General features: G+C 40.0%; 3 protein-coding genes across 8 annotated transcripts in view; 2 read left to right on the top strand and 1 right to left on the bottom strand.

Moving 5' to 3' along the window:
- Positions 1-7,310: 7,310 nt before the first annotated feature.
- Positions 7,311-14,312, top strand: mthfd2 (methylenetetrahydrofolate dehydrogenase (NADP+ dependent) 2, methenyltetrahydrofolate cyclohydrolase). Its single transcript, XM_010897360.5, has 8 exons — positions 7,311-7,618; positions 10,990-11,174; positions 11,953-12,075; positions 12,267-12,419; positions 12,524-12,631; positions 13,336-13,428; positions 13,503-13,628; positions 13,718-14,312. Exons 1-8 carry the CDS (start codon positions 7,539-7,541, stop codon positions 13,864-13,866), a joined length of 1,017 nt encoding a protein of 338 aa, XP_010895662.1. The 5' UTR covers positions 7,311-7,538; the 3' UTR covers positions 13,867-14,312.
- A 4,215-nt stretch (positions 14,313-18,527) lies between these two features.
- Positions 18,528-21,820, top strand: arl6ip4 (ADP-ribosylation factor-like 6 interacting protein 4). Its single transcript, XM_010897359.5, has 5 exons — positions 18,528-18,894; positions 19,825-20,172; positions 20,352-20,469; positions 21,223-21,292; positions 21,390-21,820. The coding sequence occupies exons 1-5, from the start codon at positions 18,708-18,710 to the stop codon at positions 21,444-21,446; spliced, it is 780 nt and encodes a 259-aa protein (XP_010895661.4). The 5' UTR covers positions 18,528-18,707; the 3' UTR covers positions 21,447-21,820.
- A 96-nt stretch (positions 21,821-21,916) lies between these two features.
- The window catches only part of LOC105026113 (membrane-associated phosphatidylinositol transfer protein 2), a 28,941-nt gene continuing 24,526 nt past the window's right edge, over positions 21,917-26,331 (bottom strand). For all 6 annotated transcript variants that reach the window (XM_020052416.3, XM_020052418.3, XM_020052417.3 and 3 more), the window contains one exon: positions 21,917-26,327. In XM_020052416.3, coding sequence (XP_019907975.2) covers positions 25,974-26,327 — 354 coding nt within the window. In that variant the 3' untranslated portion in view covers positions 21,917-25,973. The remainder of the gene's footprint in view (positions 26,328-26,331) is intronic.

The raw sequence follows: 26,331 nt of genomic DNA, 5'->3' as shown, positions 1-26,331 counted from the left end.
GTTATACGTATTATGGAAATTACATTTTTAAGAAGTGTGGACATTTTAAGATGAGTGAACAGTAGAAGTCTGAGGGAAACAGGTGAAGTAAACCCAGAGGTAGACAGGAATTAACATAATGAACCCCTTCCACTGGCCTTGGCCTACTGTTAGCGATTTCACACGCCCCTACGCCAAGTGTCCCCAAGTAGTGAAATAATGTAGTGTAGAGGTGTCAAACCGGTTCCACGGAGGGCCGAGTGTCTGCAGGTTTTTCTCTCTCCTTGTACTTGATTGGTTAATTAGGTCACTGATTGGTTAGTTTCTACCCTCACCTGGTTGTGTAGGTATGAACTAGGAACCAATTTATAGGAAAAACCAAAAACCTGCAGACACTCGGCCCTTTGTGGAACCGGTTCGACACCTGTGATGTAGTGTGTAGGGGCTAATTATACCCTCCTGTGGCCCCCAAGCAAGTGTTCAACCACAAAACATCGATGAGTGGAGTCCTGCTATAAAACACAATTTTCTAGCTTGAAATTTAACACAAAATAATCGATACAGGTGCATATTTCTCAGATTTTTGGTCTCGACCCATGTTGAAGATAAAATACCTCCTTAATTTTTTTATAATTACTTCTATATCAACAGAAGGTCGCTTCTGTTGTTATAGAAGTAATTATTTTATTCATATATTCTTTTATTTAATAACTTTTGTCTACAGTGTTTTCTTCTTTTGTTTTGTCATTATTTATGGTTCAGTGTGTTGTCTAGTCCTCTTACAATGTGCCAGGTCTTAACAGAAAATGATTGTCCACAAGTGACTTAACTCATGCCCTGGCAAACATATTCAAATGTGTGTTGTTCTGGATAAAACGGTGATGTAAGGAAATCAATTATCATTTTTGGGATGTAATTGTCATCTTTGGTGTTCCAAAGAGCATTCCCAGCTTTAGGGAATTTTGGTGCACTTTCGTTCTTTCTGCAGAATGTTTTCTTTCAGCGATGACCTCCGCTTGAATCGGCAGGAATAGTCCATTGGTTTTTTCTCCAAAAATGATATTCTATAATCAGAAAATCAGATTCCATAACCACAAGACCAAAAGTGGAAACATAAATGATTATTTTCTCTGTTTAGGGGTGGGCCTAAGGTTAATATATATATATATATATATATATATATATATATATATATATATATATATATATATAGACAGTGAAAGACAGAATAACAACAACAAAATCTAGGAAAAACACATTTCAAAAATCTGCATTTTAATGAGTGATATAAGTATTTGATCCTCTCTCAAAGATTTCTGGCTCCCAGGTGTCTTTTATACAGGTAACAAGCTGACATTAGGAGCACACTCTAAAAGGGAGTGCTCCCATCTCAGTTTGTTATCTGTATAAAAGACACCTGTCCACAGAAGCAATCAATCAGATTCCAAACTCTCCACCATGACCAAGACCAAACAGCTGTCCAAGGATGTCAGGGACAAGATTGTAGACCTACACAAGGCTGGAATGGGCTACAAGACCATCGCCAAGCAGCTTGGTGAGAAGGTGACAACAGTTGGTGCGATTTATTTGCAAATGGAAGAAACACAAAAGAACTGTCATTCTTCAGTTCATGATGATACAATCTCCAGTTTAAGCGCCGTAGCCTTATGTTGTGATTATTTATTCGTCTGCTATACAGTCCCTGACAAAAGTCTTGTCGCTTGTGTACAAATTGACCTGAAATGCCACTGAAACATCTTTCTAATCTAGATGTCTTTACAAGAAATGGCTCATTGTAATCCAAACAGCTTTTGTAATAATGTTTCAGTGCAAAACGAAACTGTCAAAAAGTATTCTAATATTCACAGCTTGGTAAAGCCCATTGAGTCAATATTTGCAAAGACATAAGTGTTGTCGCCTTGTCATATGAGCTTCACCTGTGACTAATAATGGATCAATTAGGTCTCAGGTGTGTATAAAAACAACCCCAGTACACTAGACCTTCACATCAACTGCAACTAGACCTCTGCAAACATGCCTAAGATTCACCCTGAGACCAAAGTTTTGATTATCAAGAGGCTGAAGATCAGATCCACTGCTGATGTGGCAGACACCTTCAATGTGTCTCAGCGTCAAGTACAGAGGATAAAAAAAACATTTGAAGACACTGGAGACGTTTTTGACAAGCCCAGGTCAGGCAGACCCCGCAAGACAACTGCTCGAGAGGACCGTTTGTTGGCTCGAAAATCCAAGGCCAGCCCCTTTTCCACTGCAGCAGAGCTCCACGAGACCTGGTCACCTGAAGTCCCTGTGTCAACCAGAACAGTTTGTCGGATTCTGTCTCGAAATGGCCTCCATGGTCGAATCAGTGCCCAGAAGCCAACACTAAACAAAAGACAATTGAAAACCGTGTGGCATTTGCCAAGGCCCACAGCCTGCTAAAAGGATGGATGCTGGAAAAGTGGAAGATTTTTCAGATGAATCTTCTGTTGAATTACACCACAGTCGCCGCAAATATTGCAGGAGACCTACTGGAGCCCACATGGATCCGAGGTTCACCCAGAAACCAGTTAAGTTCGGTGGCGGAAAAATCATGGTCTGGGGTTACATCCAGTATGGGGGTGTGCGAGAGATCTGCAGGGTGGAAGGCAACATCAATAGTCTAAAATACCAAGAAATCTTAGCTGCTACTTATATTCCCAACCATAAAAGAGGCCAAATTCTGCAGCAGGATGGTGCTCCATCACATACTTCCATCTCTACATCAAAGTTCCTCAAGGCGAAGAAGATCAAGATGCTCCAGGATTGGCCAGCCCAGTCACCAGACATGAACATCATTGAGCATATGTGGGGTAGGATGAAAGAGGAAGCATGGAAGACGAAACCAAAGAATATTGATGAACTCTGGGAGGCATGCAAGACTGCTTTCTTTGCTATTCCTGATGACTTCATCAATAAATTGTATGAATCCTTGCCAAACCGCATGGATGCAGACCTTCAAGCTCATGGAAGTCATACAAGATATTAAATTTGGATCTCACAGCACCACTACTTAATTTTGTCTTGCCAAAATTTGACCTTTCTGTCTTGATTAAATGAAATCTTTTTTCAGATAAACTAATTTATTTCAGTGCATTAAACATAATTTGGAAGGGTTTTAGCTTTTCATATGAGCTATTTCTAACACCAATTGATTAATTAAAAGTCAGGTTAATAGCAGGTGTTTCTACAAAATAGATAAGCGACAACTTTTGTCAGGGACTGTATACATTTTTTATGTATTATTTATGACGGCCAAACTACACTCAGTGGCCAAGTGATATGGACATAATCATGGTCAGTGGCAGTGACACTGGCTCAGATTCTGCGTAAAATTTTTTAATTTGACTGTATATAGTTCATAAGTCGGAAGAGGAGAGACATGCACACAACAAGGTGAATAAAAGTAAGTGCATTGTTATGTGGCTCTTAAAAAAATTATTTGGCGCCTGTTTTTTCCCCTATAGGAGCCAATGGCTCCTTAATTGATTTTTTTTGTTTGGAGCCCTGCTGGGGGGCCACACTGGAAATGCCAGAGAGCATCGTGGGCCAGATTACTTTTTTAACCAACATGCCTAAAAAACACACAACATAGCTAACTCTGTTAAATTGCATATTATATTCATGCATATTTATTTTCCATGCAAAACTTAACTTTCAACTCATAAGCTACATTACATAAGGTAATAGTTACTAGGGCAGACAAGTCTATGAACTCACTTCTGAAGATTTTCACTCAAAGCAAATGTTGGTATAACTGCCTTCATCGAACTTCATACAGTATATTTTTTGTACTACGTGCTTTAAACGACAGCGATTCCAGCAGCCAATAAATCAACTTTTAGGACTACTCACTAAATGTGAACAGGAGAGCCTCGTGTGGTCATTGACAAGTGAGGTGAAGTCAGGAGTCATTTCCGTTGAAGCAGTGTGAGGTACTGTTGAACCAGTGTGCGGTACTGCTGCAATGTTCATCAGTGAGGCTGCATCTGCGCTTGGACTTGCGCTTGAATTGTAGCATCGGTTGACAGTTTTTGTATTTCGCTGAATGCTTGCTCTGGAAGTGCCTCTGCAAATTGTACTCCTTAAAAACTGTGACGTTAGCTTAACATATTAAGCAAGTTGCTTTACCTGCGACATCTGCAAATAAATATTTTCCCCTCAATCGTTTTTTAAATACCCTACTTTCGTTATCAACTTTTCTTAGGCTCATTTCCAGACATCGCTAGCCATCAATTGCGTATAAATGAAAACTTCCGCGTGTGGATTGTGGTGCTGGTCCCTACGTACCATAGCAATGCAAATAACTTGTTTCAACTTAAAGCTATTTTAAACAGACAGTATTATACTGCTGTACTTATTACTGGGCGTGCCAAGGGACTTTTAATTTTAAAAGATATAAATATGCAACAGTAAATAAAGTACCGTAATCTGCGGCCCTCGTCAGTCATTTTTTATTTTGTTTTTTAAAAGTTTTGGATGTATCGCAGACCGGATAGAATGACTCAACGTGCCGGATCCGGCCCGGGGGCCTTATCTTGCCCAGGTCTGCTCTAGACCTTAATCCCATAGAACATCTGTGGAGGGAGCTGAAGGTTCGAGTTGCCAAATGTAAACATTGAAACCTTAATGACTTGGTGAAGATCTGCAAAGAGGAGTGGGACAAAAACCCTCCTGAGATGTGTGCAGAGCTGGTGGCCAACTACAAGAAATGTCTGACCTCTGTGACTGCCAACAAGGGTTTTGACACATAGTTCTAAGTCATGTTTTGCAGAGGGGTCGAATACTTATTTCACTCATTAAAATGCAAATCAGTTTATATAGTTTTTGACGTGTCTTTCTGGATTTTTTTTGTTGTTATTCTGTCTCTCACTGTTCAAATAAACCTACCATTAAAATTAGAGACTGATCTTTCTTTGTCAGTGTGCAAATGTACAAAATCAGCAGGGGATCAAATATATTTTTCCCTCACTGTGTGTGTGTGTGTGTGTGTGTGTGTATATATATATATGTGGTTTATTACTTTTGGCAGTAGAATAGATTAGTGTAGTACGAGGAGAAAAGTAGGGTAATACGTGCAGCTAAAATTGCATGGGGAGCGCTTGGTGAGAGTAAAGGAATTCAGATTTCTTGGGGTTGTTTTTGAGCCTAGAATGACCTGGGTTGGGCATGTAGAGAGGGGGTGGCATGCTCCTCTGAAAATAATGTATGTGGCCTTGATAAGATCGGCTGTGGACTATGGGAGTGTTGTGTACGGGTCAAACGCTAGGTCAGTGTTGGCCAAATTGGATGTGGTTCAAGCTCAGGTTGTATAATGGGGCTTTTAGGTCATCGACAGTTGCAGCGTTGCAGGTGGAAATGGGGGAGTTGCCACTAGAGCTTGGGAGACCACAGCTGATGTTGAATTATTGGGTTAACCTTCAGGGTCATGGGGTATCTCACCCGGCAAAGAGGGTGCTACAAGCATGCTGGGAACACAAACGGTCAGATTGAGAGTTTAGCATGGGTTGGACATAACCAGGTGAGGCAGATAGGTAGCTATGCCAGGGAGTCTGCCTTGGATGTTACGGTCTCCTGTAATAGACCTACAGTTGTTGGATTTAGTCCATGGGGATAGATCCGGCACACATCTTTCCTGGCAGTTTGCGGTCGGTCAGATGGTTCAAAAGACCCAACCACAGGTCGGACTGGTGTGCTGGGAAAAGTGGTCATTTTCTCAGATTCATGTAATGTGTTGAAGAGCTTTGTGATCGTGTAGTTCACGCAGTAGACATGACCTTGTGTTTGAGGTACTCTTTACCCTTGGTCGGGTGTTGCAGAAAGTGTGTCAGGAGAACTTGTATTGGGTGCCAGCCAGGCTTGGAATTTCGGCACTTTATGGGCAAGGTCATTTGGCCTTCAGTGTCACAAAAATGTTTAGGGCACAAAGGCCACATGCCAGGGCACAGAGGCCATTGAGTGAAAGAAGAGGATTTGGAGCTTACAAATAAACAACTTGAATTGTTGATAAGAAAAAAACATGCATGACATGAAAACATATACATTGTTCACTTTTTAATACCATATTTTGAATAATAACCTATTATAACTAATGATTTTTTCCACATAACGTTTAATGATCATGTTTTAATCTTTCAAATTAAATCTAATCTTCCCTCAAAATGTTTATAGATTCTGGAATGTTTCATTTCAGAAGTTTCAGTTGGGAGCGTTCACAGGATGAAAACAAACAGGCTACGATATTGACAGTTAAGTAAAGTTAAGGCTAGCAGGATAACATTACCTAAGTTACACAAAAGTAAACCGCTATATCCATAACACACAAGGCGAGTGATGTCAAATCTAACGTTAATTCTCGGACCTTTCAAAAAGCATTCCAGTGTGTTCTCCCACTTGGAGCTCTTTCCCACTCAGTTGCTCATAAACGCACCTTCCAAAACAGAGAGGTTTGATTCAGGGAAGCACTCAAGTCAGCTATCTATCAGTAACTAGCTAGCTTGCTTACCTGGATGTAGTCTGATCTTGTGGTTGTTCTCAGTTGCCAACTACAAACGAACTTACAGTACGAGAAAACTGTTGACCGTGAGATTTTGACAGTAGCAGGCACAAGGCCTTGGTGGCCGTAGGGTGTACAATGATTTTCTGGGCATCACGGCCGGATGCCAGCATCAGCATCACGCTGATGCCAGCCCATGTGGGTGTGATGGGAAATAAGACGGCTGATAGGCTAGCAAAGAAGTCCCCCTGTAGAAGAGGAGGTTAATATGGTTGTAAAGTGGAGTATAGGGGAGGCTAAGTTTAAAAAAATAAATCAAATGAGATGGAGAGTTGGCAGGAGCAGTGGGATAGAGGGAGGTAGACATGTCCACCGGAACCAGAAGGAAGGTTGGGGTGAGGCGTGAACCTCGATGTGGAAGGAGGGAGGGGGGCTTTTTTCACTAGGCTTAGAATAGGGCACAGTAAATTAAATGGTTAATTGTATAGGGTAGGGAAACCCTCAATGGGGTTGTTTGACTTGTGACGTTGAGGAGACTGTGGAACATGGTGCAGTGGGGATACTATGAGAGAGTGATTATGAGGAACAGTTTAAAGAGTATAAGAATCAGCTGATTAGCGTGAACAACTTGCTTAGGGGTATAGCGGTAGATGTTAGTTTTAACATATTGTTTATTTACTTGAGGGCTACGGGGTTGTTTGGTTGGTCGGATATAGGTTTGTCCTGTCTCTGACCCACATTCCAGTACAGTAGGTGGCGGTAATTCACCGCCGATAAACACCAATGAAGAAGAAGAAGAAGCAGAAGTAGATTAGTGTGGGCGCTACCGGGTATGCTTGGCCCATGCCTGGAAACTGACGTAGAGAGAATTATGCGGGAGGGGGACAAGAACCTTTAAAACATCTCAAGCCCTCTAAATTGTCCTTACAGACCGTTCTCTGTCCGACGCTTGCTTTCACTTTCAATCTCCCCCACTTTCCTTCTCGTCACTGTGGGATTAGCCTTCTTCTCTAGGTCAGTAAATATGGCAACACTGAGAGCACTAAGAAAATTGTGCCAACAATCGCAGCATCAAATGTGCAGTCTGCATATTTCAGCATCAAGGTATGTAGGCTTTTATAAACTTAAGATGTCATATGTATCCTTCGTTAGGTTATGTATGTATCTTGGTGGACCATGACACTTTCTGAAGATGTTTTGTGGAAGGTGAACTATTCGGGATTTGTTACCTACTTGACAATGTCACTGCTTTATAAAACACGTGTTTTCCACGTGTTGCAGTAGTTTCATATTTGAAAGCAAAATTTCAAATTTTCTTTGAGGATTATGTTGTGTAACGTTTTAAATTATACATTGTTGCGAAGATTGTTCTTGAATCAACGAGCTTCGTAATACGCCCCCTAACGTTTTGCCGGTATTAAGTCAGTCTAGTACGGCTGATGAAATCGCACAGAACACTTGCATTGCCGGCTGTGTAGGCGGGTAATTTCAAAGTGATATCAATATTCGTAATTCTTTTCCGTGACATGAGTGTTCATACTTATTGTTTTGTAGACTGGTGTCCTTCTACTGTATGCCTAAATGCATTTGATTAATTCCATGTGGCCCTGTATTATTTGAGGCAGCACGTTCCTTGTAACAAAATAATAATCCACACATCGTCCAGAAACACAAACCACGAGTTTATACAGTGATTACACATGACCAACATCACAATTGATTTAGCTAATTTTAAACCAGCAGAGATCCCGTTTTTGAAATAATAATGCAAGAAGGTTACATTTATAAAAAAAAAAAAAAAAACATTGGGCTGTTTGCATGTACAGTGGCAGTAAAAATGTTGGACACATTCAAGAGTATTCCTTTATTTTCTATTTTCCACGTTGTTGAATACTTTTGAAAATCTATGAAATAAAACATGGAATCATGTAGTAGCCAAAAAAGTGTTAAACATAAAAATGTATATTTTAGATTCTTCAATGTTGCCATCCTTTGCCTTGATGACAGCTTTGCACATTGTGCATTCTCTCAACCTGGAATGCTTTTCAATTTACAGGTGTGCCTTTGTGGAATTTATTTCCTTGTTAATGAGTTATGGTGTGTGTACAGAGGGTGACAAGGAACAGTAGGGTGGGTATGCAGAAGACCCATTAAGCCTGTACTGTAATAGTCCATATCATGACAAGAGCAGCTCAAATAAGCAAAGAGAAACAGCAGATAAGGTCAGTTAGACTGGTGGAAATATGTGGTTTGGTCAAATCAAAGATATTTTTGTATCCCATTGCTGTGCCTTTGTGAGACAGATGATCTCAGCATGCGTGGCGGAGGAGGTGTGATTTGTCTGGGGTAATTAGCTGATGACACTCAGTGATTTATGTAGAATTCCAGGCAGAATCAACCAGCACGATTACCATAGCATTCTGCAATGAAAGGCCATCCCATCTATTTTGCGCTTAGTGGGACTATAATTTGTTTTTCAACAGGACAATGACCCAAAATGCCCCCAGTCTGAGTAAGGGTTATTTGACCTCTAAGAAAAGTGATGTTGCTTCATCAGATGACCTGCTTCCACAATCATCCAACCTCAACCTAATTGAGATGGATTGGGATGAGTTTGACTGCAGAGTGAAGGAAAAGCAGTCGACAAGTGCTCAGCATATGTAGGAACTCTTTGAAGACTGTTGGAAAAGCATTTCAGGTGACTACCTCATGGTGCTGGTTAAGAGAATGCCAAGAGAAAGCTGTCATTAAGGCAATGGTTGCCTACTTTGAATAATCTACAATATGAAATGTAATTTTATCTGTTAAGCAAATTTTTTTTGATTATTCCATAGGTGTCATTTAATAGTTTTGATGTCTTCACTGTTATTCTGCTTTGTGGAAAATAGAAACAGTAGGTGTATCAACTTTTGACTGGCACTGTACATACTGATTGCAAACCTTTTGAGAACATGTTTGACTGCTTTGAATGTTTTCAGGACAAAGCCCATTTGGAAACAGTGTTGGCATGACATTTTAGATAAAACATTTTTTCCACATGCTTGGCTTGAGATTGAGAGCTTGAGATTGCTACCATTCATTTTACTATCAGTGTCAAGGGGAGGGAGGGAGCGATAACGTCTACTGAGTTCACTCTTTGTAGGCTTCCCAATGCTTTGGGTGAGGGATTTCCATTATTCTGTCAAAAGTTCACTAATTAATATTGTCAGTGGTCAACTGATTGCTGGGAACTCGTGATAAAGACCCCAAAACATTTTGACCAAAACATGGAGTTTATGTTCGGTTTTCCTCCAAGGAAGTTTTTGTGTGTGTTTGTGTGTGACATTTTTACTGAATTTTAATCCAGTTTCACACTATAATACAAGCACAGCTATCTAGTTTTTGTGTTGTGAAATGTGATATCTTTATGGGATTTCTCCAGGACCTGTCATCTTGGTCCCATGGGGTTTTTCTGTGTCTTTAATTACTTTTAGCAGGATCAAACGGGGCTTCCATCACTGTGGACAGGTACTGAATCCTATAGTCAGCGCACTTTGGTCATATGGGCTGGGTGGAAAAAATGCTAATTTCAATGTTGCAACCCCTTCTACAGCATTGAGAAGTACATGTGTGAGCAATATGGTTAAAAGCGGACTAATGATCCAGCAACATTAAATCACCCGGATTTGGTGGATGTGTTGTTACTGTAGATTTTATATGAACTTGAAATCCAGTTACAGTAATAAGAAACGCCAAGAGACACTTTTAATATATTGGCTTAATGTTACTAGTTTGAGTTACAGACAAATTACAGCAACTTGTAGTGTTTTAGTTAATAAAGTAAAATGAACAAAGAATTAATCAGGATGCATTTGGGTAATATTAACATTTGGTGTATAAATGTATAAAATGCAGGCAGAATTTAAAATGGGACATTTACCCCAAAACGTAATCTCTGTACTCACTGATGGTTGATGCTTGGAGATGCATCATCTCTTTGTATCTATTTTTTGTACAAGTTTAAACACCTGTCAATGATTGTATTCCTTTATACTGCAGTCAGCTTTTGTGTTGTTTTTAATTTGCCATTTTCACCACACATAAACCTCCCTCCTAGGGCCTTATTTTACAAAATGTAAAGATGGTTTCTCCCTGCAATGTATGCACTGCTATCTAGTTTAACAAAATGGGCATGAATTGCACAGCACTGCGGTTTCATATTCACCCACTCTGCATTTCACATTTAGGCCAAGAACTTGATCTGAAGGCCAGGGGTTATGAGGACTTTTAAATAGCCTGAGCCACAGTGTAACTCATGTCATGCTGTTTTTAGCCACAACACTCCGATAACACCATGAGCCTTTTACATTGGGTGACTCTCTGACAACTAGTTTGCAGGACTAATAGCTGTGTGCCCAACCACAGTGAATACTTTCCCCACACTGTTTGCATGTGCTGCTATCATCTAACCTCTTCTCTGCTCTATGATTCTTCAGACAGGAAGCAGTGGTAATCTCAGGCAGGAAATTGGCTCGTCAGATTCGAGAGGAGGCCAGGGCCGATGTGGAACAGTGGGTTTCCTCTGGCAATAGGAGACCCCACTTGAGCGTAGTCCTTGTAGGCGATCATGCGGCCAGTCACTCCTACGTCCTGAATAAGACCCGGGCTGCAGCTGATGTTGGTATGTAAACACAGACAGGGAAAGTGAAACACCACACACCACTTGTACAGTTGTCACATTTCGCTGCCATAGCACTTTACACTTAAACCTGTATATGGGTTGAAAATGGCAGACTTGGACCACTGATAAGAGCCTCAATTTGAACACAGGGGCTGTGTAGATGCATGGTGTAAATGTTGGCAGAACTCAGGCTTTTGTACCCCTTTGTTGTCCGAATGAGTGGAAATCTTTTAAATGAAGATAGCTTGGTGTATTGTAAAAGATACAGCATTGAGGATAATAATTACTACAGCGTTGATGTCATACAAGCAAGCCAAACATCTAGTCCAAATGACCCCCTCACATTTTAATGTAATACTTATCATATACAGTTTCACAGTCATTATTCCATTCTGAGACATTTCATAACCTAGCTAGAAATGTTGGCAGTAGTCATTTATAATGGGTTGCTTTTTGATTGCGTAAACAACAGCAGTATATATGTAATGGCAGGGATACAGTAAATATTAATTGTTTAATCAACAGTGTAATGTTTGGATTCAGTCCTGTCAGGTGAACTGTTATACTCACTTTTGGTCTCTTTCAGTTGCTACCTTAATTTTTTTGTATTCTGAGAAAACGGATTCATTTTCTAGATATTGTGGGGGCAGCATCATCTTTTTTTAACCCATGTGCTGCACAAAAGAGTGCAAACCTCAGGGCAGGGCGTAGGAGCAGCATCTGTCACTGTTCATATATGTCGGGGATAGAACAGGTTCCTATCTCTTCTACTTTGCAGGTATCAGCAGTGAGACCATCCTTAAGCCTTCCTGTATCTCTGAGGACGAACTCATGGACTTGATCTACAAACTCAACACAGACCACCGGGTGGACGGTCTGCTGGTACAGCTGCCACTGCCGGGTGAGGAGGGACTTTAGTACAAGGCAGCGATGCATGTCTTTGTAGGCAAATGAATTCATGACAGTTTGAAGCTGATTAGAATATTTATATTTGCCATTTGCATATCCTTCCATTATTTCACTGTAGAACATGCATGTACTGTACATGTTGTCATGTAGGCTGTAGCCATAAATTCCCTTTTTTCTTCACAGACCACATTGACGAGCGTCGCATCTGTAATGCTGTATCCCCTGGCAAAGATGTGGACGGCTTCCACGTGGTGAATGTGGGCCGCATGTGCCTGGACCAGTCCACGATGCTGCCCGCGACTCCCTGGGGAGTCTGGGAAATCATAAAACGCACAGGTGAGGTAGCGGCAGGGGATCTCATCTCTCGGATGTATGGATTGAATTTGACTGTCGGAGGCAGTGCCTTTTTTGTCACTGACTGTTCATCACGGCTTCCCCAGGAATTCCTACCCTTGGGAAGAATGTTGTGGTAGCGGGACGGTCCAAGAATGTGGGCATGCCCATTGCCATGTTGCTTCACACAGATGGACGCCATGAGAGACCTGGGGGTGAGTAATGGTTTGGGGATAACCCAGAGCTACAGTAATGGGTTCCATGTAAAGATTGATTAAGGGATGAACACAAACGTACTGTACATTGCCTTAGAAATAATGGAGAATGCTTCTACCACATAACATAAGCAACCTCTGACAATATTTACTAGTAGAAATTGTTTTGTTCATATGTGCTTTGATATATTATGTGAAATGCAGGGATAGAACTGACAGGAGAAAATTCTACCCGTCTGCAAGTGATCTAATTAATTATGATAATTAATTATGGTTGTATCAATAAAATACAGAGCTAATTGAATGAACGTCTGGTCCTGTCTGTACCACCCATAACATGAAAAGCCAAAATTCGCTAATGAAATGTAAATTTAAATGAAAATATTACATGTTTGCTTTTGTTGTTATTTGCTTGAAACTCCATAGACTTGGGTGTTCTAAATGTAATGTTTTAGGTGTCCTGTGTATCTGTCCAAAAGACATCTGTCCCGTATATCAGGAAATCATGTGCATTCTAGAACTTGCTTCTAGCCAAACAGAAAGTATTCAACCTAATTGTAGTATAATGAAGGACAGCAACAGAAAACTAGGAGCTACAATAATAGGTTCACTATCTATTACCAATGGCTAAGATTATGCAATAACTCTTGATAAAATCTGAGGGTCATTCACCCCGTCACATTTCTTTATTTTTGGTTCCGCAGGCGATGCCACCGTCACCATCTCCCACCGTTACACACCAAAGGATCAACTTTGTCAGCACACAAGGATTGCTGACATTGTTGTTGCTGCTGCAGGTATGGATCCTCTCTAACTGGACTAATACAGCACAGTATCCCTCTACCATGTCTAAACCCTCTTGTAATTTCAGGGATTCCCAACCTGATCACTGCAGACATGATCAAAGAAGGAGCCGCCGTCATTGATGTGGGAATAAACAGAGTGCACGACCCTGTGACTGGCAAGGACAGACTTGTAGGGGATGTTGATTTTGAAGGTAAGAAATATATATATATATTTTTTTTTTACATTTATCACACCCAGTTTCTCTGCTACAAATCACCCTTTTTCCCCCTTGCCGTGTAGGTGTAAGACAAAAAGCTAGCTTCATTACCCCTGTGCCTGGAGGAGTTGGACCCATGACAGTGGCCATGCTTATGAAGAATACCATCAAGGCAGCTAAGAACCTTCTGCTGACTCCCTCTGAAAGGATCCGCATGGTAGCCTCTTCCTAACACGCCAAGCCTAATCCCATCAACAGTCACACATTCCATCCCTCCACTCCTCTTGTTACGCTGAGCAATTTGACTAACTCCCTTGCACACAGACACGCATAGAAACTTGAAAGCTTTCTGGTTCTCAACTTGCTGGTATCTTCCACTCAACCTCTGCCCTCCATTGTTACAACTCAGCCATGCAGCTACGACGTATTTATTATTTGCTGGACTTTATAATGTACTTTTTTTTCCATTTCCTTTTTAAGATACCCTTTTCTTTCAGTTAAATTTGAACTACCTGTTTATTTATTTTTCATTTGTGAAAGCGATGTTAAATTAAAATTGGCAGGAAGTAGACCGTTGTGTGTGTATATCATCTCCACAAAACCCTTTAAGGGCTAGCAGTATTACATCAGGAACAACCCAGTCAGTTCATGTGCTTTAAAATAAATTTTTCAAAAATGCCTTTGTAAGTATAATTTTTAAATAAAATGTTATTACAAATGTATGGTGTTGATTAATGTATCATTATGTTGTTGTTTTTTGGGTGGGTAAACAGGTGCTTATAGCATAGTTCTCAAACAAACAAATATGGTTTATAGGAATGATATAAAATCAGATAATCAAGATTGTTACCAGTATATAAGCTAGAGAAAGGGAAGCAACAGCACTTTTGCAACAGCATTTCTTTCTGCCTTTCACTATGCTTTGCAGTTTTTAAACTGTGATCCTTGGATTCTTTGCCTCATCTTCTTCCTTTTCTGATTAAGCTTACTCGTACCAGAGCTGTAGTACTCGAGTCCGGTCTCGGTTGCATTTGTATTCAGTCTTGACTTGGTCTTGGACTGTGTGGATTCGTAAATTCTTCCCGAGACCAGCCTAGTAATAATCAGCCCAAAATTATCCTAATAAGTCCCCCTCAATATTCATGAAAGGCCCCCCCCCCCCAATGTATTATTGTGATAATGCAGGCAATATCGTTTTGAATGTTGGTGCATATCTTCCTCCACTGATCCCTATTTCAAAGCAAAGTCAGCCCACTTTCCATTCCATTTGCCTTTTATGAATTAAACAGATCTCTCTAGAAATCCATGTCATGCTTTACCCTTTATCTTTATACTGGAGTCATATGAGTGAATTTGAAGCGGGATATCCGATTTCAGACAGATCTGATTTATATATGGATGGTAAAAATCCACTTTTTAACTAATTTTATCGGTAAGATAATGAAAAGGTGCTTGCCCATTTCACTCATTTAGATATGAGTCTGAAGCCGAAGCAGAATGTCAGAGAGATGAGAGGGACAGTAAGGTGTATGACAAAAAGTATACTACAGAATAGCGCTCTGGACCTGTTTAGTTTTAAATGTGTTATGATGCACTTTGTTACAGTTGTCTATTTTGAAGATTTCTGGCCTAACATATGTTGTTCTCCATATGACTAAGTTATGCATATAACTCACCCCCCAGCCATCTCACAGTTTAATTTTAGGCCTGAAAGCTCACCTGATTCAACAGGTAAGGGCTTATTAATTAAGTTGATTCGGGTGTACTAGCTCTGGGATACATAGATGGGGGTCCTCTGGAGAGGGTTGAAGACCTATGCCATAGTTGATATAAAGCTAATAGTTTATGTTTGTATAATTCAGAAAATATGAATCTGAAGTAGGTTAAATATAGAAATATTAGATTGTAAAAATAGAAGAGTTTTGATAATGTTACCTGTTTTGAATTTCAGGTAAGGCAGAGAAAGTGTTTGGATCATTCTCCTACACGTGTTTGCGGAGGCGCATTACAAAGTATGCACTGGTTCATTTTCCTGTTTGTATTATTGTGCACATTTCACTTAATTTAGCTTCTTGAATGGTTATGGACATCATTCATTTGATGCATTGGAGATTGACTGAATATAAAGTTTTTTATCATTTATAAACATTAAGTGTCATGTCTTTACTATTAGTCCCAAAACAAACACAGGAATATGAAACACAGGAAGTCGCAAACCTGTCTGACTTGGCCCCCCCCCCCCCTTAATTTTGGACTATTTCGCTCTTGGTACCAGGCGCTGTAATTCTTCCAAAGCCACTGTACAGTCACGTTCTGCCTTTGGCTTCTCTAGCCAATGGCTATCTACTTTTCTCCAGCCAATTACTATAGACCAGCGTAGTGATGAACTTCCGCTTTTGTCTAGAAGTCGGTATTGCAGTTTCCGGTTCACTTAAGAATACTCATCCGCATTAGGAAACACCTAAATGAGTGATTCTGTTGTATGGGGAAAAAAATATATATAATGTACGATACTCATTTAAGTTTCAAGGTACAATTGGGGCATTATTTTAATCAGGAGAATGTCCTCTTTTTAATTAAATATGGCTTGCGCCATTCAATGACTTCAAACGCTAGACTAGAAATAGTCAGAAAAGGCGTTTTTTTTTATATACTTCCACGTAACGCAGGTTTAAGCGCAATTAATACCATATAGGACCAGATGTTTTCTTCCTATGCCAGTTGTTATTTTTCAGTTTCGTTGTGAAATGAGGTCACATTAGTAAAATAAAAGAGGAGGCCTGTTTTGGTGCTTTTTTGAGTCTATGGAATTTTAAGCTTAATTCAGGTTAGAAGAGGCTGAACGAAGGTTTGTTTCAATTTACTTGCTATGGGGACGCGCTAACGTTCCAGCTCAGCCAGCGTTCTTTTACCGTTTTTGAGGCTAGGGTGAATTCTTATGCGTTCTATAGTCCTGCCAAATACTACACTAAAAAGGAACATTTCGCTAACTAGCTTAGCCGATAGCCGGCCGGCACACCACAGTAAACTGCTTACCCTCGTAGTTGTGCAGATAACTCGATAGGTAGAGTTTGAATCCCTTGTTCCGCTTGCTTGTTGGAGCAGTGGACCAGGCATCAACAATTCGATGGACATCACTAATACTTATTTTAGGCAGGTCTTGGAGACATCTACTAAAAACAGAAATGTTGGGCGACGCGGGTGATCGCCTAAAGTAAACCGGAAAATGAAATGCCGACATCCGGCTAAAGTGGAAGTTCGTCCATACGCTTGTGCACAGAGCCTATTACTAGCTATGATGAACATGTGCTCATCGTAGCAAGTGTGTGCAACTGTGCACATACTTAATTCTTCTCTGGATGCTTGGGATCATGTCAGTGAAATCAGCTATCATCTGTTATTTATTGCTCATATGACTGGTCGAAAAACACCCGAATAGGTTTTTCTATGTAAATGCAGTGAAAGTAACCCAATTTAAAATTAGCGGTAAGGCTCAATTTGTTTTTTCCGCAATTTAAACCTGCTCATTCAGTGTTCATGGGAAATATACCATACTTCCCTAATATGAATACAAAAATACTGTACAATTTGATGTCATATTATGGTGATGATCTGACACGTCTATAATCACATTCTCGAATTGGACTTGTGTTGTTCTGTTCTCGATCTTGACTTGGACTCGACCCTTTCCTTGCTGTTCCGGTCTCGTCTCGGTCTCGCTTCCCTTTGGTTTGGTTTTGATTAAGACTCAACCCTTTCCTTGCTGTTCCGGTCTCGTCTCGGTCTCGCTTCCCTTTGGTTTGGTTTTGATTAAGACTCAACCCTTTCCTTGCTGTTCCGGTCTCGCTTCCCTTTGGTCTTGACTCAGACTCGATTTCCTTCGGTCTTGGTCTTGACTTGGTCACGATTTAGGTGGTCTCAAACACAGCTCTGCTCGTACCACCACCAGGGCATTTGCTACCTGGCTTATCTCTCTCCTTACATCAGACATGGTTCTCCATAGGCAGAGAAGAGTCATCTCACAGACTGAGATTCTCCTCGATCCTCATGCCAAGTTATTATACTGAAAAATTAGCTAGGGAGAATCAATGTCGGCTAGTACCCAAGAAACCACCTTCATGAAGACCAGTACCCATCTATAGGAGGTATAATGAATGTATGACTTACTGTGTGAATCAAAAGTATAATCCACATGTAACAAATGAAAGTTTGTGTCTGAGAAGTAATTGTGTGTAAATGTTTGCTAAATGGTGGCTATACATACTTGGTAGAATAATGTACATAAGGGGGTGTGTTGGATTCCAACTAGATTTATTACAAATTTAACACAATGCAGATGGGAACTATGCGGTCACTCAATAAACTTAAGCCTTTTTAGCTTTTAAAGGAGGATATATGTTATGGACAGGGCATTATAAACCAGGAACGATTGATAGGAACATCTGTTGCGCTCTAGGTGAAGAACAGTCCCTTATCTAAACAAACAATGTTGTGTCTGCATACATTTTTTTATCTGCATTTCTGTGGGGAGTTCAGAGTGAGTGAGGTTATGATGGAGATATTGTAACATACAAACGTTACTCAACACAACTTTTGGAAATATTGCCCTGCACATTTTTTTGATGGGCATTGTGTTCAAGCTAGCTTGTTTTATTGACTGTAGTTTATACTGAAGATATACTTACAAAAATAGGTATATGTCAAGGCTAGATAGTAAGCTAGATGCACGTTCATGTAAGTATATAGAAATATAACGAATTTTAAAAGAAGAATATAATGCAAGGTACATCTCAGATATATATTATGAAATGTTAATAATCATGATGTAATGAAGGTAGGCCGTTACCGGCCTCACATTCCGGTACGGTAGGTGGCAGTGTATGCATCATATACTTGGACGCGATCTACCAACCCAATAAGAATTAGAACAATGTTTTGCCACCATTGTTCGCTGCTTATCTTTGAACTGTAACTAGCAATGCGTTAATTCATTTAGATACAGAAAATGACAACAGTTTTATTGGAATACGTGTAATTCTTTTATCCAGCATACAAAGTGTATACATTCCGACTATGGAGCGCAGTAGATTGCGTGACAGTTCGAGCGATACCACCAAGAGCACGAGCAGGCAAAGCAGAGAGAAAAAACAATCCAAAAAGAAAAAGCGAAGACGTTCCTCTTCATCTTCCTCAAGGTCCAGCAGCAGTTCGAGTCCGACCCCGTCAAAGAAAGCCTCACGTTCCCTCAGCAAGAGCCAAGGTTAACTTAATTCAGTTATCGAATTTCTATAGTTCAGCGGATATAATTGAGCATTAGGACTAATAAACTTTGAGCTAGTTGGCTGTAGATACCTTCAACTAGGTAACACGAGGTTTTACAACTCCTGTAACTGGTCACTTACAGTAATGTCTGGGATTCCCAAACATTGCCTAACTGCAAAGATAGCTATGACATATGAATTGTTCGTACTTCAAATCAGGAAAAGGCCCACGTCTTTGAGAAACAGATACTACAAAATGGTCGGTGGTTGTATTGATGAAAGTGTACTTAATTAAAAAGTATGGGGGTCAACTAATAATGAATGACTTGACTTCACAAAGGACATCCATAGGTACATTTCAAAGTTCAGTAGTTATGTTTTTGAATTACAAGTTGAAAACCCATGTTGGAGTTGAGATGCTATGTAGGCTACACTTGGACTTTTTCACTGATTAGTTGGTGAACCTCAAAGTGTGGAGAGAAACATTCTGATAAGCTTAGTCATTACCTATAACAAGTCTAAATGCAAAAGCAGGAAAAAGATGGCTGTAATGGCCTCTATTGAAGAGAAGGATTCCAGCGAGTCCTAGTAACCATCCAAAACCACCAAAGCATTAAAAAAAATATAAAAGCAAACCCTTACCTCTAATGATGATCTGTAATCTATAGAGCTCTTTTTACATTTGTCATCAAGAAGTTATAAACACAAACGCACAATTTAAATCATATCACAGCTGAAGCAAAACCAGTAACCATTTCCAATCCTCATCATCTAAAAAGAACAAATACCTTATGCAAGAAATCGCCAGTTTTTGACTACAGTGCAATGTGTAGACACTGCAGCACCTTTCATAGAAAATATATCCTATTTGTCAGATATGTTAATGCTGACAACAGTACACTAACTTTTAACATTTTTGTATGCTTCAGATTGGAAAGAAGGGAAGAATAAAAGGAAAAAGAAAAGTTCCTCTTCATCATCTTCAAGTTCTTCGTCTTCATCCTCCTCATCCACATCAAGTGATGAAAAGGCCAAGAAGAAGGAAAAGAAAAGAAAAAAATTTAAGAAGAAGTTAAAGAAAAAGAAAAGAAAGTTGAAGAAAGAGCTGAAATTAGAGAAGAAGAAAAAGAAGAAGTTAAAGCAATTGGAAGAAAAAAGAGCATCCCTGCTTGTAGATTTGATGCCCCCTCCAGCCCCCCCTCAGCCTGTAGGCAGTGTCGCCCAGCCCTTCCTGGAGTTGTGGCAGAGTGATGATGGCACAGAAGACCATGGACCAGGTACAGTATGAAGGTTCATGAGATTGTAATTAGCGCTAATGACGAATTTAGACTTAAAAGCGGTCTCCCATTTTGTCTAACACTGTCAAACGTCAATGGGTTTTTCGGTTATCTAGAAAAAGTTGAATCAGACCTAAAGCTGTGTGGATGGATGTTTAATTTTTTTGTCCATTCTTTAGTAATGACAGATGAGCAGAAAGCCAGGCTGTCCACCAAGAGGCCTCTAACGAAGGAGGAGTATGAGGCTAAGCAGAGTGTCATCCGCAGGGTGGTAGACCCAGAGACCGGACGCACCAGGTACACCAACATTGTAGACAAGAAGTCTTCTCATGACAACTATGGTTTAGTCGTTTCAATCTCTACTCCTACAGTTCCCCCTTGAATTTGTTCACATCTTGTTTCAATATAAAGTGGCATTGAAATGTGTTCGCCGACAATATTCCCAAAATATTTGATGTCAAATTGAAGAAGGAATAAAATGCGTACCTCTCGTTATTGCATTAGTGTTCAGCCTCTTAAGTATGTTACACACTTTTTTTGATAACTCTCTTAAAAGGTTTGAACACCTGTTTCTAACACATTATTTCTAAAATGCTTTTGGTTGTTGATCATTGCTAGACAAACATTTTCAAGACTTGACAGATTGTAAAGCCCATTTCTGTCAAACCTGTAACTAGGTCACTCAGGAACAGTCAGCAACTACAGTGTAGATTTGGCCTTGTTTTACCTTTTAGTGTCCTGTTAAAAAGCCAGTTCATTTTCTAGGGTTTGTTAGAGAGTAGACTGAACAAGGTTTTCCTTTTGTTGAGTTGGATTTGCTTCATCATGAATACTTATTGACCAGACATTTAAACATTGCCTTCCTAATTTGTATGTTTCTAAAAACAAAATTCCATTTTGACTGTTGGATATTCGGATAACGACATATCAACATTTTATTTCCATACATGAAAACGTCAAAGGTGTTGAATACTTTCCAAAGGCACTGAACATGGGCTGTTAACTGGTTTTCATTCTGTCTATTCAGTGCAAAATTCACTTGTGTTTCAGACTGATAAGGGGAGAGGGAGAGATCATTGAGGAGATTGTCAGTAAAGAGAGACACAAAGAGATCAACAAGGTAAATGAACAATAAAAAGTTGTGTTCTTTTGGGAGTGATTTTTGTGTCTTTTACCTAAAACAATAACCTACCTAACGCACTCCTTTCCTGTCACAGCAAGCCACAAAGGGAGATGGAAACACTTTTCAGAAGAAACTTGGACTGAACAGGTAGAAAGGTCACCGCTGCCTCCAACACTATGGTGCAGATGAGGAAGGATCTCTATCTCTTCTGTAAACATCTTTCTATTATTATAAAGAACCCTCTCTGTGCCTATATTTTGACTGTTGGGAGTGTGATTCAATCAATCCAAAACAATGTTTAGTTTGACCAGACTTGCTCAAATTAAATATAACATTTTATTTTCATTGACCTACTTTGATTCACTTTGGACTGAATGCATCTGAAATTCAGAATGGCTATGATGGCCAAGCACAAGTTTTTGATATTGAATTATACATGCATATAAACTGATCCCAGAAACATAAGTAATCTGTGTAATGCTGTTTACTTTTTTACCATGGAATAAAGTATTTTTGTGAAATTGATCCTTGACCAACGCTGTTCATCAGGTATTTACCATTTCATTGACAGGATGATATGCAAATCTTACACCCAACATTAAGTAGAAACCACACATTTCATTGAGTTTCTTCATACTTATTTTATACACTGTACATGGAAACACAAGGAATGGGTTAAATAAAATGTAATAGTTACAAAGTATAGTATTTTGATACTGAATACCATCAGACATTTTTACAAGCAGAGTAAGGTTAATTTCAATATTATCAAATTCAGTCAGCATTTAACTTTTTATAAGCATGAGATGAAACCTGTTTTAAAGCGCAAAGTGGAAGTTTGATATTTTTTGCTTTGTACATTTATACTATTTCCCTGTAGATACAACCAACCAAACATATAAGTCATACCAATGTCTCAATGGGAAAGTATAGCCTTTTTCAGTGACCATACAGGAAATTCTACTGCGGATTATTCCAAGGAGTCATGAATCAAACCTGGGAACAGCAAATTTAAGGCAAAATGGGAAACATACTGTAAGGCCTCTGGTTTCCATCTGCCACCAGTACATATGTGGAGCTTATGTTTGTCCAGAGGTGTATGAGCTTAACCGGTGATTTCCCAGGTTTACCTTTTACATGAGTGATGTTCAGTATACGGATCGATGCTTCAAAGTTAGACTACAGAATTACATTACCGTGAACAGCACAGCAAATATTTTTTGATCTTTATATGAATGTGAAACCTGGCTCTAAACAGTGCAAATATGCACTGGTTTGCTCCACGCGAGTACAACATACTAGCCAAGGGACCAATAGAGAAGTTTACCCATAATTCCACTGACATGTGGAAGTGTTGCATTTAGAACATATTACTGAGTCTACCTTTAAAGAACGGCCTTGTAAATGTGTGCATGTTGTTCTTGTAGCCAAATTCACTAATCTGTTTTTGGGATGCACAGAAATTGTCTAGAGAGAAATCCATGTGTGTTGCTATTGGAAAAGCTCATTATATGGATAGTGACTCTAGAAACAGCCTTGCCTCACCACATAAGCCCTTCTAGCTCAACTGATGGCATTCTTCACCATGCATGTTCATGAGTATTTGGGGCAATGCTTTTTGGGTCACCCTGGAATGTACCCATCATAGGGCATTGCGCAGGAACAGTGTGGTCTCAAATTATATGTATGATATATATTGGCAGTTAAACCAAAAGCTCTGGAACAATGGGTTCACAATACAGATTCTGCATCTTTATTTGTTTTCCTATATAACTGGAAATGCTCATTTACAGTTTATAATCTTCTCTTGATTTGCCCAAACAAAAACCAAAACACAAAGCCGTGCTTTAAGCTGCTCTGCACCCAGACTCTGGAATGCACTCCCCACTCACTCACGACAGGCTGCCACAGTCACCACATTCACAACCCTCCTCAAAACAACTATTCCATACTGCCTACAAACTGTAGCCTTTCCTATCTTTCCCCTGTGTGTTTGTTTGATTTGTCCCCTGATTTTAGACTTTTTCTTTTTAAAATTGCACTGTTGATTAACTCACCTACAGTATATAGATATTTTTATGTAAGATATCTTGATTGTTTTGAAAGGTGTCCCCCAAATAAAATGTATTATGTTCAATAGAATGTCAATAGCTCTGATGTGATCGGTCCAAAAAAAATGAGAACAGGACTGTGTAAAAGCAGCAACATGTTTACCCTGGCTTGATACAGACGGTAGCTGTATTTACACAGGGAGCTCAATTACAATATGGTTTTCCAGTAGTTGGTCTTTTGACCAATCTCATCTGAGGCCATTATTTCAGGTAGGGTTGTGTGTGTAGAAATATAATGAATAAAACAGGAGTGCCCATTCGAGTCAGTGACCCATCAGATCTCCTAATGGTATTATGCATTTAATCCTATCCAGTAGACAAAATCCAGAAAGATAACTTAAAAATAAAAACAACTGTCCACGTACCTTTTCAAGCGCATCTGATTGGTTAAGTTCTGGTGAGAAAAATGTATTTATGTATCTGTATGCTTTGTTAACACATTAAGACAATGCTTGCCTGACTACCCATCTGATCACATGTCATGGAATCATCTTGGCGTCTGAACGCGGACTTAATCAGAATGTGAACAACCTCAGGAATGAGGGCACCAATGGCCTAGAGCCCAGTTTCCCCAATATATTCTCTCTGAATTTCACCTGTCCTCTATGATTAAATGCAAAGAAATGTAATAAATAGAACGGAATAAAACTTGAATTGAATCAAGACAAACATCATTTCTATGCATTTCATCCTATCTGATAGTGCTAAATGCAGTCTGGTGCCTCATTCCTTCCCAAACAGAGTAATCTGGATTGAGTTGACCCCACTTGACCACTTTGTTCTTCTCTCCCCATACACCCTCATACAGTCTTCCTTGTCCCAGGATCACACAGAAAATGTAATGACAATTCTATCAAGATCCCACAATTTGACATAACCATAGGCTTTGAAAACTGTTATACCCGTATGTCTCAAATCACAGGACACAGTGTGTGTTAGCATGAGATTTTGTCTCAGCATGTGCCTCAACTGATTGTCGATGCATGGTGGCATTCGTCACACACTGCGGGTCTGTTGCTGTGGCATGATTGTGGGTAATATTGCACCATTTCATTGTTCTACACAGGTTTGAAACAGCGAATAGGTACACATGAAAGAATAAACTAAGATCAATCAACATTGTTAATTAACAGCATTGAACAAATTGACCCTCTAAGATCCTATACGTATTTTATCGTTATCTACAGATTTTATCTACATATTTTTAATCCAAGGCTTCAAATGACTCCCAATAACCTAAATAGTATTTTATACGTGCACAATCACATTCAATGTCTCATTTACAGCTCAGGAAGTGACTGAATATATCTCAAATGTTCTAATATATAATAATAAACATGACACATTAAGATAGATACATTAATACAAGTGTCATGAATTGCATGATCAGTCAAATGATAGAAACACAACATCTTGCAAGGCAAATACCTCAGCCATGTATTGGCTGCTGTGAATGATTGTGTTAAAAAACAACCAAAAGACTTGAAACTGGCAAAATGAATATATGTTAATAACTAAAAAGTATATCCTGAATGTGAATCTCCTCAGTGTGAAGAGGACACTAGAGATATGGCCCCTTAGTAGACCTGACTGCAGCTCTACCTGCCTGATTATACAGTGATATATACACAAGTCTTGGTTCTCTTCCACTATACAATCATAACAAACAACGTCCACAGAGCACTTTCAGTCTGTCAGAGGACATCTTGTATTAAACTTCACTTACTGTATACTGAGCACAACTTTATTATGCTTACTTTGGCACATCAGCAATACAAGTTTGCCCTGCAAGTAATATGCAAAATATACTCTTTGTAAAAGCAATGACTGCAATGGCCTGTAATGTAACAAGTTCAGTGTTATAACACAGACAATGGTTTGGGTATCAAGTGTAACTGGTACACATCCGTTGAGGACTGCAGCTGCCTGAGCTGGATGCATTATTCTACTGTGACTGTATTTGCGTGGTTCTGGAGTCATGATGCAGGGGAACTGGCAGAATGTGAATGCTGATTCAACAAAGTATGGATCAAGCTCCAACCCGAAGCTCCAGTCCAGGACACAAACTGTGTATATCGATATAACGGTATTAAAGACATTGATAAATAAAACAAACAATATGCAACTCACAAACTGTCCTGGTTGGCCAAAGTCTTCCTTTAGGAGTCCTTCCTATTGTTGGCCAGTAGATAGTTTGGGTTTTGTGCATGCATGTCCTTTGCTTAAATAAGATCTTTCTTAAAAGGTCTTTCTCCATTGTATCGTTGTCTGAAGTAAAAAGAGGCATAACCTCTGTTTGTTGTTGCCTTTGTTGATTTATGTATATTGAAGGACTTTACAAAGACAAGTTCATAGCACCAATTGTTTGAATGCTGTATATTCTCATTACTCCTCCTTTCACTGTGGTTAGAGCAATGGCATCCTATGGATCAGCACGTCACTCTCCCCCCTGTTCATTGCCCCTCTCTCCCTTTGAAAGTCTTTCCCGTTCCTCATCGCCGTTCTCCATTTACACAATTTGCACACGATCCTCCTCACCTCACCTCACCCCTCCCGACCCCTAACCCCTACTTTGGGCTGAAGACCCCAGGCTCCAGCTTGGTGCTGCCACTGCGGCCCCAGCACCCTGCTGCCATGCTCATGCTGCGCTGGGCCGGCCCCGGGCCGTGGTGGCTGTGGCCGTCCGACTGGCTCTGTGTGCGCTCCGGTCTGCCGTGGCCGCTGCCGGTTGGCGAGCTGGGAGCCGGCTGAGAGGATATGGTGCGCAGCAGGTGGTTCCGCTTCCGCAGGAAGTCGCTGCCTGCGCCCAGACCAAAGCTGCCTTTCCGCAGGGCCATGCGGGCGCTGGTCGTCTTGGCTGGCCGGGAACGCTGGCTGTACTCCAGCTGAGAGAGGTGCGTGGCGTAGCCCTCCGTAATGAACTGT

Source organism: Esox lucius, chromosome 13 (genome assembly GCF_011004845.1).
Source record: "Esox lucius isolate fEsoLuc1 chromosome 13, fEsoLuc1.pri, whole genome shotgun sequence".
NCBI lineage: Eukaryota > Metazoa > Chordata > Actinopteri > Esociformes > Esocidae > Esox > Esox lucius.
This window is presented reverse-complemented; position numbering and strand designations above follow the sequence as displayed.